Source organism: Neolamprologus brichardi, chromosome 7, assembly GCF_056152115.1.
Source record: "Neolamprologus brichardi isolate AB-2024 chromosome 7, ASM5615211v1, whole genome shotgun sequence".
Lineage (NCBI taxonomy): Eukaryota > Metazoa > Chordata > Actinopteri > Cichliformes > Cichlidae > Neolamprologus > Neolamprologus brichardi.
Window position 1 is genome coordinate 35420664 of NC_142110.1, and position 17702 is coordinate 35438365.

Consider the following 17702-nt stretch of genomic DNA (forward strand, 5'->3'; position numbering starts at 1 on the left):
CTTTGACAACAAGTATATTCAGCTAAAACATTTTGTATTTGGGTGCGTTTACCCCTTCTTGGTGAAGTGTTGCTAATGTTTTTGTTGTCCAGGGTGATTGAGGCAGAGGTGCCCTTCATGTTGTCCAGGGCAGCTGAGTAAAGCGTGTGGCTTGGAACCCCAGTATACTTGGTCCTTGAGCCTTTGAAAAGTAACAGTGAAATATGAGAATCAATGCATGCAATAGGTCTGTTTGCTTTTTTCTCTGCATTGTAGGAAAAGTCAGCGTTGGGCAGTGTGTAATTCTACATTAAGGGGCTAAGGGGCTCAAGAGTTGTAATCGGAAGGTTGCCGGTTCGAGCCCCGGCTCCGACAGTCTTGGTCATTGTGTCCTTGGGCAAGACACTTCACCCGTTGCCTACTGGTGGTGGTCAGAGGGCCCATGTCCTCATGTCCTTCACAGCTTAAAACAATATGAGGACAATGTAACACAAACACTACAATCACTGGTCCTACCATATGAAGACTTCTACTTAAACACACTCATGTCCTTCAAAGCTTAAAACAATATGAGGACATGACGACTGAACACATGTAGAGTTCATGTTCCTGACTTCTTACTTCTCCTGCTGTTGTCAATAAAAGCTCTAAACCCAACACTGATGTAAAGCCATCTATTTCCCCAGAAATTAAATCATGTAAACTGATCAGTGGGAGGTTAAATGGACAAAAACATGTGTAAAAGGACAAAAATATCAAATGTAGTCAGAATAAAGATCAAGTTGATGCTTTAAGGGAAAGTTTGGACTAACAAATGGTATAGACAATTACTTTCTCCTAATGCTAATGTTGATTTTGGTTAACTTTGACTCAAACTGATTGTTTTAATACAATCAAAGTGCATTTCATTTATGCACTAGGCCCAACTGACACATATACTTGATACCAAATACAAAAAAAAAATGTGTAACCTGTTGGAAGAATGAAGTGGGTATGTCACTCACCAATTGGTCTGTACAAGGTTGAGACAGAACCTCAGCACTTGGTGTCTGCAACAAAAGACAACAATATAATGTCAGAAACATTCTGTACTGTAAATCCCGACTAGATAATTAACTACAGATCATATTTGTATCAGTGAACATTATTACAGAAGGATCTGACTTCCTTATACCAGATTCTATAGAAACTTAACACTGTACAGTTCTGCTACCCAACAATATGAGGACAATGTAACACACACACTACAATCACTGGTCCTACCATATGAGGACTTCTACTTAAACACACTCATGTCCTTCACAGCTTAAAACAATATGAGGACATGACGACTGAACACATGTAGAGTTCATGTTCCTGACTTCTTACTTCTCCTGCTGTTGTCAATAAAAGCTCTAAACCCAACACTGATGTAAAGCCATCTATTTCCCCAGAAATTAAATCATGTAAACTGATCAGCGGGAGGTTAAATGGACAAAAACATGTGTAAAAGGACAAAAATATCAAATGTAGTCAGAATAAAGATCAAGCTGATGCTTTAAGGGAAAGTTTGGACTAACAAATGGTATAGACAATTACTTTCTCCTAATGCTAATGTTGATTTTGGTTAACTTTGACTCAAACTGATTGTTTTAATACAATCAAAGTGCATTTCATTTATACACTAGGCCCAACTGACACATATACTTGATACCAAATACAAAAAAATAATGTGTAACCTGTTGGAAGAATGAAGTGGGTATGTCACTCACCAATTGGTCTGAAGGAGGTTGAGACAGGACCTCAGCACTTGGTGTCTGCAACAAAAGACAACAATATAACGTCAGAAACATTCTGTACTGTAAATCCTGACTAGATAATTAACTACAGATCATATTTGTATCAGTGAACATTATTACAGAAGGATCTGACTTCCTTATACCAGATTCTATAGAAACTTAACACTGTACAGTTCTGCTACCCAACAATATGAGGACAATGTAACACACACACTACAATCACTGGTCCTACCATATGAGGACTTCTACTTAAACACACTCATGTCCTTCAAAGCTTAAAACAATATGAGGACATGACGACTGAACACATGTAGAGTTCATGTTCCTGACTTCTTACTTCTCCTGCTGTTGTCAATAAAAGCTCTAAACCCAACACTGATGTAAAGCCATCTATTTCCCCAGAAATTAAATCATGTAAACTGATCAGTGGGAGGTTAAATGGACAAAAACATGTGTAAAAGGACAAAAATATCAAATGTAGTCAGAATAAAGATCAAGTTGATGCTTTAAGGGAAAGTTTGGACTAACAAATGGTATAGACAATTACTTTCTCCTAATGCTAATGTTGATTTTGGTTAACTTTGACTCAAACTGATTGTTTTAATACAATCAAAGTGCATTTCATTTATGCACTAGGCCCAACTGACACATATACTTGATACCAAATACAAAAAAAAAATGTGTAACCTGTTGGAAGAATGAAGTGGGTATGTCACTCACCAATTGGTCTGTACAAGGTTGAGACAGGACCTCAGCACTTGGTGTCTGCAACACAAGACAACAATATAATGTCAGAAACATTCTGTACTGTAAATCCCGACTAGATAATTAACTACAGATCCTATTTGTATCAGTGAACATTATTACAGAAGGATCTGACTTCCTTATACCAGATTCTATAGAAACTTAACACTGTACAGTTCTGCTACCCAACAATATGAGGACAATGTAACACACACACTACAATCACTGGTCCTACCATATGAGGACTTCTACTTAAACACACTCATGTCCTTCACAGCTTAAAACAATATGAGGACAATGTAACACACACTACAATCACTGGTCCCACCACACGAGGAAGGCAACTGAAACACACTCATGTCCTTCACAGCTTAAAACAATATGAGGACATGACGACTGAACACATGTAGAGTTCATGTTCCTGACTTCTTACTTCTCCTGCTGTTGTCAATAAAAGCTCTAAACCCAACACTGATGTAAAGCCATCTATTTCCCCAGAAATTAAATCATGTAAACTGATCAGCGGGAGGTTAAATGGACAAAAACATGTGTAAAAGGACAAAAATATCAAATGTAGTCAGAATAAAGATCAAGCTGATGCTTTAAGGGAAAGTTTGGACTAACAAATGGTATAGACAATTACTTTCTCCTAATGCTAATGTTGATTTTGGTTAACTTTGACTCAAACTGATTGTTTTAATACAATCAAAGTGCATTTCATTTATACACTAGGCCCAACTGACACATATACTTGATACCAAATACAAAAAAATAATGTGTAACCTGTTGGAAGAATGAAGTGGGTATGTCACTCACCAATTGGTCTGAAGGAGGTTGAGACAGGACCTCAGCACTTGGTGTCTGCAACAAAAGACAACAATATAACGTCAGAAACATTCTGTACTGTAAATCCTGACTAGATAATTAACTACAGATCATATTTGTATCAGTGAACATTATTACAGAAGGATCTGACTTCCTTATACCAGATTCTATAGAAACTTAACACTGTACAGTTCTGCTACCCAACAATATGAGGACAATGTAACACACACACTACAATCACTGGTCCTACCATATGAGGACTTCTACTTAAACACACTCATGTCCTTCAAAGCTTAAAACAATATGAGGACATGACGACTGAACACATGTAGAGTTCATGTTCCTGACTTCTTACTTCTCCTGCTGTTGTCAATAAAAGCTCTAAACCCAACACTGATGTAAAGCCATCTATTTCCCCAGAAATTAAATCATGTAAACTGATCAGTGGGAGGTTAAATGGACAAAAACATGTGTAAAAGGACAAAAATATCAAATGTAGTCAGAATAAAGATCAAGTTGATGCTTTAGGGGAAAGTTTGGACTAACAAATGGTATAGACAATTACTTTCTCCTAATGCTAATGTTGATTTTGGTTAACTTTGACTCAAACTGATTGTTTTAATACAATCAAAGTGCATTTCATTTATGCACTAGGCCCAACTGACACATATACTTGATACCAAATACAAAAAAATAATGTGTAACCTGTTGGAAGAATGAAGTGGGTATGTCACTCACCAATTGGTCTGTACAAGGTTGAGACAGAACCTCAGCACTTGGTGTCTGCAACAAAAGACAACAATATAATGTCAGAAACATTCTGTACTGTAAATCCCGACTAGATAATTAACTACAGATCATATTTGTATCAGTGAACATTATTACAGAAGGATCTGACTTCCTTATACCAGATTCTATAGAAACTTAACACTGTACAGTTCTGCTACCCAACAATATGAGGACAATGTAACACACACACTACAATCACTGGTCCTACCATATGAGGACTTCTACTTAAACACACTCATGTCCTTCACAGCTTAAAACAATATGAGGACAATGTAACACACACTACAATCACTGGTCCCACCACACGAGGAAGGCAACTGAAACACACTCATGTCCTTCACAGCTTAAAACAATATGAGGACATGACGACTGAACACATGTAGAGTTCATGTTCCTGACTTCTTACTTCTCCTGCTGTTGTCAATAAAAGCTCTAAACCCAACACTGATGTAAAGCCATCTATTTCCCCAGAAATTAAATCATGTAAACTGATCAGCGGGAGGTTAAATGGACAAAAACATGTGTAAAAGGACAAAAATATCAAATGTAGTCAGAATAAAGATCAAGCTGATGCTTTAAGGGAAAGTTTGGACTAACAAATGGTATAGACAATTACTTTCTCCTAATGCTAATGTTGATTTTGGTTAACTTTGACTCAAACTGATTGTTTTAATACAATCAAAGTGCATTTCATTTATACACTAGGCCCAACTGACACATATACTTGATACCAAATACAAAAAAATAATGTGTAACCTGTTGGAAGAATGAAGTGGGTATGTCACTCACCAATTGGTCTGAAGGAGGTTGAGACAGGACCTCAGCACTTGGTGTCTGCAACAAAAGACAACAATATAACGTCAGAAACATTCTGTACTGTAAATCCTGACTAGATAATTAACTACAGATCATATTTGTATCAGTGAACATTATTACAGAAGGATCTGACTTCCTTATACCAGATTCTATAGAAACTTAACACTGTACAGTTCTGCTACCCAACAATATGAGGACAATGTAACACACACACTACAATCACTGGTCCTACCATATGAGGACTTCTACTTAAACACACTCATGTCCTTCAAAGCTTAAAACAATATGAGGACATGACGACTGAACACATGTAGAGTTCATGTTCCTGACTTCTTACTTCTCCTGCTGTTGTCAATAAAAGCTCTAAACCCAACACTGATGTAAAGCCATCTATTTCCCCAGAAATTAAATCATGTAAACTGATCAGTGGGAGGTTAAATGGACAAAAACATGTGTAAAAGGACAAAAATATCAAATGTAGTCAGAATAAAGATCAAGTTGATGCTTTAAGGGAAAGTTTGGACTAACAAATGGTATAGACAATTACTTTCTCCTAATGCTAATGTTGATTTTGGTTAACTTTGACTCAAACTGATTGTTTTAATACAATCAAAGTGCATTTCATTTATGCACTAGGCCCAACTGACACATATACTTGATACCAAATACAAAAAAAAAAATGTGTAACCTGTTGGAAGAATGAAGTGGGTATGTCACTCACCAATTGGTCTGTACAAGGTTGAGACAGGACCTCAGCACTTGGTGTCTGCAACACAAGACAACAATATAATGTCAGAAACATTCTGTACTGTAAATCCCGACTAGATAATTAACTACAGATCATATTTGTATCAGTGAACATTATTACAGAAGGATCTGACTTCCTTATACCAGATTCTATAGAAACTTAACACTGTACAGTTCTGCTACCCAACAATATGAGGACAATGTAACACACACACTACAATCACTGGTCCTACCATATGAGGACTTCTACTTAAACACACTCATGTCCTTCAAAGCTTAAAACAATATGAGGACATGACGACTGAACACATGTAGAGTTCATGTTCCTGACTTCTTACTTCTCCTGCTGTTGTCAATAAAAGCTCTAAACCCAACACTGATGTAAAGCCATCTATTTCCCCAGAAATTAAATCATGTAAACTGATCAGTGGGAGGTTAAATGGACAAAAACATGTGTAAAAGGACAAAAATATCAAATGTAGTCAGAATAAAGATCAAGTTGATGCTTTAAGGGAAAGTTTGGACTAACAAATGGTATAGACAATTACTTTCTCCTAATGCTAATGTTGATTTTGGTTAACTTTGACTCAAACTGATTGTTTTAATACAATCAAAGTGCATTTCATTTATGCACTAGGCCCAACTGACACATATACTTGATACCAAATACAAAAAAAAAAATGTGTAACCTGTTGGAAGAATGAAGTGGGTATGTCACTCACCAATTGGTCTGTACAAGGTTGAGACAGGACCTCAGCACTTGGTGTCTGCAACACAAGACAACAATATAATGTCAGAAACATTCTGTACTGTAAATCCCGACTAGATAATTAACTACAGATCATATTTGTATCAGTGAACATTATTACAGAAGGATCTGACTTCCTTATACCAGATTCTATAGAAACTTAACACTGTACAGTTCTGCTACCCAACAATATGAGGACAATGTAACACACACACTACAATCACTGGTCCTACCATATGAGGACTTCTACTTAAACACACTCATGTCCTTCACAGCTTAAAACAATATGAGGACAATGTAACACACACTACAATCACTGGTCCCACCACACGAGGAAGGCAACTGAAACACACTCATGTCCTTCACAGCTTAAAACAATATGAGGACATGACGACTGAACACATGTAGAGTTCATGTTCCTGACTTCTTACTTCTCCTGCTGTTGTCAATAAAAGCTCTAAACCCAACACTGATGTAAAACCATCTATTTCCCCAGAAATTAAATCATGTAAACTGATCAGTGGGAGGTTAAATGGACAAAAACATGTGTAAAAGGACAAAAATATCAAATGTAGTCAGAATAAAGATCAAGCTGATGCTTTAAGGGAAAGTTTGGACTAACAAATGGTATAGACAATTACTTTCTCCTAATGCTAATGTTGATTTTGGTTAACTTTGACTCAAACTGATTGTTTTAATACAATCAAAGTGCATTTCATTTATGCACTAGGCCCAACTGACACATATACTTGATACCAAATACAAAAAAATAATGTGTAACCTGTTGGAAGAATGAAGTGGGTATGTCACTCACCAATTGGTCTGTACAAAGTTGAGACAGGACCTCAGCACTTGGTGTCTGCAACAAAAGACAACAATATAATGTCAGAAACATTATGTAATTTAAATCCCGACTAGATAATTAACTACAGATCATATTGGTATCAGTGAATATTATTACAGAAGGATCTGACTTCCTTATACCAGATTCTATAGAAACTTAACACTGTACAGTTCTGCTACCCAACAATATGAGGACAGTGTAACACACACACTACAATCACTGGTCCTACCATATGAGGACTTCTATTTTCCTGTTGGAGGTTGAGACAGGATGGAGGGACAGCAGGGTAGTAGCTCGCACAAATGATTCTATTGACACAACAGGGAAGTGAGATTAATGAACTGAACACAACAGACTCTTTCAAAATAAAACAGGAAACATGGCATGAAAATACAAACGTGGTAATATACAGCCCTAACATAAATTTCTTAAAACAATGTTAATAACGTTATGCCAAAGTCAACTAACTAAAGTCAACATAAGAAACTCAAAAACTTTAGAATAAAGTCAGAAACGCTGGGCCAGAAACCCAGACCGTGAGCGAATAACTATAATACTATTGATTTGTGCTAAATACGAAAACATTAATATTATCTTTTAAATCCCCCCAAACATATCTTGTGTTGAAAAAAATGTGTGTTGCAGTTAGCTACATTTAAAAAGAGCTTAGGCTGACTGTCTCTGCAGTTGAAGATGCAGAGCACATGCTAGGCCGCAGGTCCCTTTAACTCCAGTGGGAATTTAAGAACAGTTAAATTTAACTTCTAATATCTATTGTTGAAGATAAAGCTTAAGTAATTTTTTAACATTTATCATCATTCACCATTTTCAGTTTGTTCAAATCGATTGTGCATTGTTTTAATTCCGTTTAACTAACGTTAATTAGCTTGTTAAACATACAACTTTACCTTGCGAAGTGTGCGTGGAATCATGGATATCAAAGGTAAATACATACGTCAAGATAAATCTCTCCTGAGTGCTGAAGGTCCCGGATGTGCCGTTCACGCAGAGCTCAAGCGAGTTTGTATCTTGCCGTGACCAGCAGCTCTTTGGTTGAGGCTTTCGAACAATCAGATGCATCTTTACTCACTTGTTGACCAATCACAGACGTCGTTCTATGCTCCACTGATGAAATGCTGCATCCTCTCACCAGCCACGGGCTCTCCTCGTCCATTTAACAACAAAAACACAGCAACACGCGCTGTATTTGAGGTAGGAACACTTGAGAACTGTCACAATGTTTTGCAAACTGCTGTTACAGTTAATTTCGTTCCGTTAATTTGTTTGGTACCTATTGTTAAGTAACACTTGGTACACATGTGGTTAGCTTGCTGGTCTAGTTTAAGTTAGCATGGGCATGCTGTTCACTGATGGAGTAAGGCCAAATTTGTCTTGATATTGTCAGTGTGTTATCATAAACATGTCCTAATTTGTTATGAAAAGAAGAGCAGCACCCCTAGACCCCCAGGTGAAAATACAGATAATAGATAAGCAATTTAAGAAAATAAGTATAATGTGTATAATAAATGATTTTACTGTCACTTTCCTGGGTCTGTTGACCCAGCGTTTTAAGTTTTAGTTTGTTTGGATGTCGATGTTTATTTATAAGTTCTTTAGGTTAGCTAAGTTCATTTGTTTATTAGATTACCCTTGTTATGTCTGTTTTATTGTGAAAGTCCTTTTCCTATATCCAGTGTGTCTAGTTTTGTTTCCCCTTGTCTTGTTAGGTCTGATTTGTCCCAGCTGTTCCTCATCCCCTCATTATCTCTCTGTGTACTTACAGTGGCTTGCAAATGTATTTGTCCCCCTTTTCCACATTTTGTCACATTACTGCCACAAACATGAATCAATTTTAATGGAATCCAATTGCAGCAAAAGGTGGTTCTACAAAGTATTGACTCGGGGGGCTGAATAATTACGCACACCCCAGTTTTCAGTTATTTATTTGTAAAAAATGTTTGGAATCATGTATGATTTTCGTTCCACTTCTCATGTGTACACTTTTGTAAGCCATGCTGTGGATTAAAAAGACATGCTGTGGATTAATAACAAGTATGATTCAGTGCAGAGAGGTCTATTAACACATAGTGAGTGAGAAAGGTGACTGGAAAGGAAAAAACTCAGTGCATCATGGGAATCCCCCGGCAGCCTGGATTCAGGAGACAGACACTATCTCTACTTTCAAGATTAGGCTTAAAACTTTCCTTTTTGCTAAAGCATATAGTTAGGGCTGGACCAGGTGACCCTGAATCCTCCCTTAGTTATGCTGCAATAAACGTAGGCCTGCTGGGAATTCCCATGATGCATTGAGTTTTTCCTTTCCAGTCACCTTTATAACTCAGTATGTGTTAATAGACCTCTCTGCATTGAATCATATCTGTTATTAACCTCTGTCTCTCTTCCACAGCATGTCTTTCATCCTGTTTTCCTTCTCTCACCCCAACTGGTCGCAACAGATGGCCGCCCCTCCCTGAGCCTGGTTCTGCCAGAGGTTTCTTCCTGTTAAAAGGGAGTTTTTCCTTCCCACTGTCGCCAAAGTGCTTGCTCATAGGTGGTCATATGATTGTTGGGTTTTTCTCTGTACCTATGAAGGGCCTTGAGGCGACTTTTTTTTTGTGATTTGGCGCTATATAAATAAAATTGAATTGAAATTGAATTGTACTGCTGCATACTGTGACATTTACAGTTGCTTAGTTAATTAAGTGACTTAATTACTCACTTTTATTTACTAATTGAATTACTAAATGAAGCTGGAATTGTGCATTCTGCAGTTTTTAATAGTGTGTTATTAGTTTTTAAAGAAACAATATGCATTTTATACTATATTGTAAAAAGTATAAGGTAAGTTGAATTTAAAATATAATGAAGTGTTGACTTTTTTCATCAATTCTTGTAGATACACAGAGTCGAGACTGAGCCTGATGATCATACTGAATCAGATGACAGCGGCAGGAATCTCCAAGTTCAACTGCAGATTGCAGATGCAATTATATTAATGCAGATTAATATAAACTCTTCAAGGGTCAAAATCTGCACACACATCATTCTGCATAGTGAAGGTCAGACAATTTGTGCATTGATCTTGAGAAGTAAGACTGATTAATTAATAGTAATATAATTAGACAAATGTTGAAACTTTATATTTCGAGACATTTTGTCAACAACAAAAAAAACCAAGATGTGCAGGCACTGATAACTGAATCTAAAGACCTTCATTTTTGTCAAGATTTGCCTGATTTAACTGTTGTTACCCTTGCTTATAGCTCACCCTAAAATGTATAAAAATGGGAAAAGTTTTTGATATGTGTTAGAATGATTGTTTAATTGGCAAGGTTTGAACGAACAATTTTTAGAAGCCTCAAATCTTATCTGTTATTATTCCACGAATGATTCAAATAAAGTTCACCTCCATTTCAACATTGAATACGACTGTGGACATAAGAGCTAAAAGGTGCTGTCCACGCATGTGTCCGCTAAGCCCCAGAAGGGTATAACCTGGGTCAAATGTGTTATTGTGTCTGACACACCTACAATATGAGGACTCGCAGAGTGACGTCACTGAAAGTGTGTTTAAAGTGTGTTAAGTTCCAAAACTGGCCGGTAGGTGCGAAAACTGAAAGTGAGGAAAAACGCTAAACACACTTAAACACACTTTTTCATAAAATTGTGATGTTTCAGGACTTTCGAGATTTTTGGTTTGGGAGCATGTTGGGAGCCTCTAGAACACTTTAGAAGGCTCAGAAAAATGAGGACCTCAAAAATGTCCTCATTTTTCTGAGCGTCCTCATTTTGTAAGTGTGTTATCATAAAATTGTCCTAAGATGTCATGAAAACAAGTACACACACACACACACACACACACACACACACATTCGCGCACAGACACATACACACACATGCACACACATAAACACATAGAACTCAGTCATTATAACAGCCATTTGTACTACTCAAACACTTTTGCATTTGTTATCTATGTATTGATCAGATTTACATTGTGATTTCTCTTAGATTAAGAATAAAACTACTTTATAATTAGGAAAAGTGAGAAAAGCTCTTTTTACCACTCTGATCATTTTTTATTACATACATTTTATATTTTAAGACCTTTGACCTTTGGTCCTTGAGACATGGTTCTTGTACAGTCCCTCTATAATCGGCACAAAGGGACAAAGGGAAATGCAGTGTATGTGTTAGCATAGCATATTGATACATACAGTGTTCTCTTTGTGCTTTTACAGATTACCTCGAGAAGCAACCCCAGAACAAATCAATAGCAAAATTGTTTTTTGGACTGTTGGGTGGATACATCATTGCCATAACTGGCCACCGAAAGGGAGTGGTCATCAACATGACTACTGAGGAGGTTGAAATGGCAGAAAAAACTAAGCACGCTGCCCGCATCATCCGTGTAAGTAGGAAAACTATAAAAATCCAAGTATACATTGTTTAGTCAGCTGCTCAGAGAGAATAAACATGTCTTTTCATGTATTAGGTTAAACAGCACAAAACTCAAAGATACCATGGGCAAGCAGCTGTCCCCCTGTACAAGAATGAGTATACCTGGTTGCAGCGTTACAACCATATTAGAGAGTATGTTGAAGGCGGTTCGGAGGCACCGACTTTTTTCCACAGTTCTAGTGGAGGTGTTCTTCATAGACTACCGGTATTTTTCAAGGCAGCCTGGGAGATGATGAATCTGGGGATTGCCCCCACCTTCAACATGCTACGTTCCTCCTGTAGCACTTACGTGAGAAAACCTTTCATTTTTATTTTTTGACACACAATGAAGTAGGTTAAAGTGTCATGGGTTTTATTCATGTGGTTTCTTTTTAAAACATTATTCTTTCAGGCCAAGCGACAGTTGGGACGTAAATCTTACGACAGAGTGGCAACATTTATGTGCCATGATGCCATCACAGCCAAAAGATTTTACCAAGGTTATTTAAACAAGCTAAAGTGAAGTCATACATTTATCTATACACTTACATTTATTCATATTTCGTAATATTGCTTTGCACAGCTGAGGACCCTGCAGAGGACACACTCCAGAGCCGAGCACTGACCACCAATGCAATTTCAACATATGCAGCAAATAAAAGGAAAAGGAGAGAGGACAGAGGATCTGTGCAGGACAAGGACAGTGAAGGATCTGAAAAGGAAGAGCAGCAGTCATCAGGAACAGAGGAGCTTTTAGACAGAAGGCTCTTCCAGTGTAGCAGTAACAAGGTATGTGTGCCCTGATTCCCTTGGTAAGAGTTTTGATTGGTTGCACTTCTTCATATATAATCATTTACTCCATCATGAACAAAACATATTTAATTTGTACCATAAACAGATGGTGAGCCCAGGTCAGGGTGAGGGTGCCGGTAGTGCCGGAGCAACAATAAGCGAAACTAAACAGGATTTGAAAGAGGAGGTGGAGCATCTACAAAAAGTGACATGCCAGTTGCGCAAGAGAAAAGTATGTAATGTATGTTCTTGTACTTGTTTTTAGTGTTTTTACTGATTACTAATCTTTAACTTTTTATTTTTACTTTTCTAAAATCAGATGGTGGTCTTTTACAAAAATGATAGGACAGGTGTGGGGAAACTCACACAAGAAGACAATCCAGAAGAGGAGGAGGATGATGAAGCAAGAGAATGGGTTCCTAAGGTGGGCAAGAAAAATCCAGCAGAGTTTCTTCTCCTGCAGTTAAAGATGTAAGTGTTTTGTTTCCACACGTCCATGGAAAATGAGTAAAATATATATTTTTCTGCTTTAAAAGCAGTCTGTTAGCTCATCTGAAGATGATGGGACAGATGACTGGAAACCCACACAGGATGAATTTGAAGGCTATTCAGAAGAGGAGGAAGAACAAAAACGTAAAAGGAGTCCTAAGTTAGCCAAGAAAAACAAAATTGGGTGTCCTGTGCCACAAAGAGAGGTGAAATTCATCCTCAGTTTCAGTGCTTCCACAATCTATCCATCGAAAATGAGCCAAACATATTGTTGTCTTCTCTTAAAACAGATGGCGGCAGCATCTGAAGAGGATGGGACACATGATAGCAGACCCACACAGGATGAATCTAAAGATGATTCAAAGGATGAAGCAGAACATTTGGGACAAATGATTCACAAAGTGGCCATGGAAAAGGTAAAAATTGTCCTCACTTTCAATCCATTCAACAAAATATGTCTTTGTATTCTTTTACGTCAGATGGTCAGCTCATATGAAATATGCAAGGAGTAAAGGTATTGAAGCTACATGAGTTTAAATACCTGGAGTCAAGCATCCAAAGCAACAAGCAGTGCAAAAGGCCAGGCAGGGGATGGCAGGGCTCAAGATGCTAAGATTTTGTTTGGGAGTGACCAGAATGGAGAAGATTAGAAATGAGTGCATCAGATAGACAGCTCATGTTGAGCGGTTTGGAGACAAAGTTAGAGAGGCAAAGCTGACATGATTTGGACATATGTAGAAGAGGCATAGTGAATATATTGTTCCATATGGAGCTGCCAGGCAGGAGGAAAAGAGCAAGCCCTTAGAGGGAGTTCAAGGATATAGTGATGGAGGATATAGATAGAGTTGGTATGAACAAGGAGGCGGCTATGGATAGAATAAGATGGAGGCAGATGATCCACTGTAGTGACCCCTAAAGGGAGGAGCCAGAAGAAGAACTCAGCTTATTCGAAGAGGATGGAACATGATGGGAAACCTCCACCAGATAAATTCAAAGACAATTCAGAAAAGATGTGTTTGAGGAAGAGGTGAGTTAGCTGCAGTCCATTTTTAGTGAGGTCATGAGGAGGAGTAGAAAGCTGCAGTAAATCTAATGATCGTGCTGGTGTATCTATAATACCAGCAGTGAGTTCTAAGGACTTGGACGGTCCAAAAACTATTTGCTAACAAATCAGCACAGGCACTTATAGTGGTGCACTATTACTAAATGCTTTTATTCACAAATAGGGGGCTAAAGTTCATTCCTTGCAGTTTGATTTGTATTTAAACCATCAATACCAACATGAAACTGGTTTATAAGTTTTCTTCTTCTTGCATTTCTGTGTGTTATATGTACAGGACAGGGAAACGGCGATGAGCTCATTACCATTACAACACCAAATTCCAGTTGTTACATAACAAATCTGAATATTACATCTAGATGAGTTAAAGTACCCATGTTTTTCTTTGTCGATCATCATTTTTCAGATGCAGCAGGTCTATGTAAGCCAAGACACAGCAATGACTGTGAATAAGAGTTCAGAAAAAAGGGTGATTCACCAAACCAGATGCTTGAAGAGGATCACTTTTCATCAGTCAACTCTCTTTGAAGACACCATACCAAGATCTGGTAACTGGAAACCAGCAGCTGTAGTAAAAATACACAAGTTCAAAGAACTTTAAGGTGAAGTGGTATTTATTTATTTCTCATATTGTCTTAGATAACAACAAGAAAGACCAAAGTGGAATGTCATCTGCAGCAATAATAACCTCAGGTAAATATTAACATTATATTGCACAATATGAACAATGTTAAGTTAATCAGTAAGTAAATGATTATTTTCTTAAATAAAAGAACAACTGGAAGAAAAAGAGATACAAGAAGAGCCTCTGGAGAATATGAAGAGTGAAGGCAAAGAAGAGAGGAGAAAAGAAAAAGTACAGCAGGAGCCTCTGGAGAAGATGAGGAGTGAAGGGGAAAAAAGGACTCTGAAAATAAGGTGCAATTTATTCCATTGCTCCCAGGAAGCCCAAGAAATGCCTTATTTGAGGGCTTTTGCGTTGTATTTGTTTTTGAAGATCCCCCTTTTTTTTACATAAAAGAGTTGTTAATAAAAAGTGATCATCTAATACTGTGTCCAATGAGTTACTGTCATGTTTATTTTCTGGAATCACTGGTGCTCTCAGACTTGACATTATATAATTCCACCATATGTGAGATCAGTCAAATTAAGAAAGGAGACATGCTTCTTGAAGAAGTAAAAGTCAAAGCTTAAGACATATTGTCAGTATGTAATGGCTGAAGTTTTGGGGTATGTTGTACTATACAGTAAAACCATTTGGTGCCATTTGGTCCTATATCTACACAAGTTTCAGTTGTAAAATCATAAGACTAATAAGTTCACATAAACTTCATAACTTAATCAGAATGTACATAGAGGTCCTACCACTGGGGGAAAGACCAAGCACCACAATCTACCACATTTTTGGAACCACTTGCTCTCATCCACATAGGGAGCCGCATTGAACTTGTTAATCTAACAAAAAAAAAAGTGACCTCAATTTTGCAGCGGTTTGCAGATTTGTTCTCCCCCCTGCCTGACTTTGCTTATGGAGCGCTATTTTGAAACGCAGCCTGGGGTGATAATGCATGGTCTCTCCCATGAGTCAACTCATCAGTACTAGGAGAATAACTAAAGGGAAAAGGTTAGTTAGACATTTCTCAGACAACAGCAGGGCTTCTCCTCCAGAGTAACTTCGCTCTTGCCCTGCAATAAAAGATACCAGTGTGTTTTGCATATTAAGTTTGCTTAACACCTGGCTCCGCCAGGAGCCTGCATACACACCATCATTGCCTGGAAAACAAGATCTGGAAGGTAAATCAAACTTCACACTTGCAAACAATTGTAGATCATAAGAGTAATGAAGTATTCAGCATCAAAGACAAGTATCATGTGCAGGTTTTCTTAAACCATTAAACCACAATTATTGCCATAATTTGCCCCAGACATGGGTCATCCCATCTGTTTATTCAACATTACTGTAACCAGTGACTTTCCTTAAGCAATGTCACTCACACTTTTCATCACTGTGAGCTCAACAGTAATCAGATAATGAGCCCAACACTACAAATGTCACACAATCACTGCACTTCTACTCTAACATCACCTGTCTGTCTGTGCTGAATCCTTCACAAGCACTCTTAGAGAGAAACAAACATTAGCAAAACATATAAAGCATCCTGGAGGTTTTTCCTGGATCAGCAGATTCCACAGGTGCTGCAAAAAGTTCATAAAGCTAACACTCTGCTGTAAAAGAGGTAATACTGGTTTCATACACAGTGTGTTTCACATTGTATTCACATTTTCTCCAACATTTTCTCAACAACATAGTGTAATTGCATAACCAAAATATAACCTGTAATCACAGTTGCCTTCACACATAATCCCAGTAACCCTGTGAAAAAAATTAACCTGTTGTATGTCCTATAAATCACAGAATCAGATCACATGATTAACCCTCTGCTGTAGAAAAGAGAATGTAAATGTTAGGGCTGCGCAGGTGTATACATACTTTCTCAAAGTGACCTCTGCATTTGGCAGTACTAGGTCATAAATAACACTCCGCTGGTATATTCACAGACACAGAAAGTGGCATTTAAAAGATTAAATGAGCATGCAACCTAGGATGTTGCTTTCATCTTTCCACTGCTTTAAAAACAGAGAAACACACATAGATACATCCACCCTGTCGTCATGTGGAGGTGCAACCTCACTACTTTTAGCATTTATCCACCTCAATTAAATCTATGTTCAGAGCTTTATGACTTCTTCTTTTTAAAAAAAATTGTAATAACTTCCTGCACATGGCGGGCCCAATTCATGCATTCAATGGACTCGTCTGTGTTTTGATTAAAATTTTGTTTCCTAGTGAAATCAGCAGTGGGTGGGTGAAAGCCGTTAATCACAGCATAGCTTAACTGCTGCTGATGTGGACTGGCCTTCTCTGCACGCTCTTCAAGGCCGTTATGTTTTCTGCCAACTTCTAACATTTGACATTTTCCAACAATACAGTGTTTTACTATAACCAACAAGCAGCCAGTAAAAACAGTTTCTTTCACACAAAATCAGTAAAACAGAAAAGTAGCAGCTAAAGGGTTAAGTCTGCCCACACTCATGTGAACCTACGGTCTCTCCTCCTCTGGTCTCTGTCATCCTTCTGCTTCTGCAAAAACAAGCAAACAAAAAACACATACATCCACCCTTTTTTCACTGTTTGGGTGGATTAAGCATTAGAAGTGACTAATCCTTAAATAGTTACCATCTTCTCAATTTCAAGTTTATACCTCCTTCTGCACAGAGAGAATTATGACCTTGTTTTCTGCTTGGCCGTCACCTAAGGATTTACATCCCTGATAAGCAGAAGGAGCCTCGCTATCTGTTTAATGTCTCCCATTACAATGGCCTCACTGTGTTAACTTTTCACATGCATGTAAAGTCGTGGCAGGAGTACTCTTACTATGGTAAAATGAGAAAGTGATATTACTAATTTGATATAATTAAATATGTGATTAATATATGAGAAAATAAATCTGCCACCACAAGACATTTATAAGAACCAGTTGAACACTGATGTGCGTAATGTAAAACACTATGACGAGTTCTTCTCCAGTCATAATAATGATTTACTGTAAACTTTTTTGTCCAGTGTTACACTTACTAAAGACAGTACAC

The 17702-nt window shown here is 37.6% G+C and overlaps 1 protein-coding gene across 1 annotated transcript; it reads left to right on the forward strand.

Moving 5' to 3' along the window:
* Positions 1-12608: 12608 nt before the first annotated feature.
* LOC148102100 (uncharacterized) lies at positions 12609-14755 on the forward strand. Its single transcript, XM_087844437.1, has 6 exons — positions 12609-12734; positions 12822-12926; positions 13039-13155; positions 13282-13407; positions 14458-14599; positions 14691-14755. Exons 1-6 carry the CDS (start codon positions 12609-12611, stop codon positions 14753-14755), a joined length of 681 nt encoding a protein of 226 aa, XP_087700563.1.
* The last annotated feature ends 2947 nt before the right edge of the window (positions 14756-17702 follow it).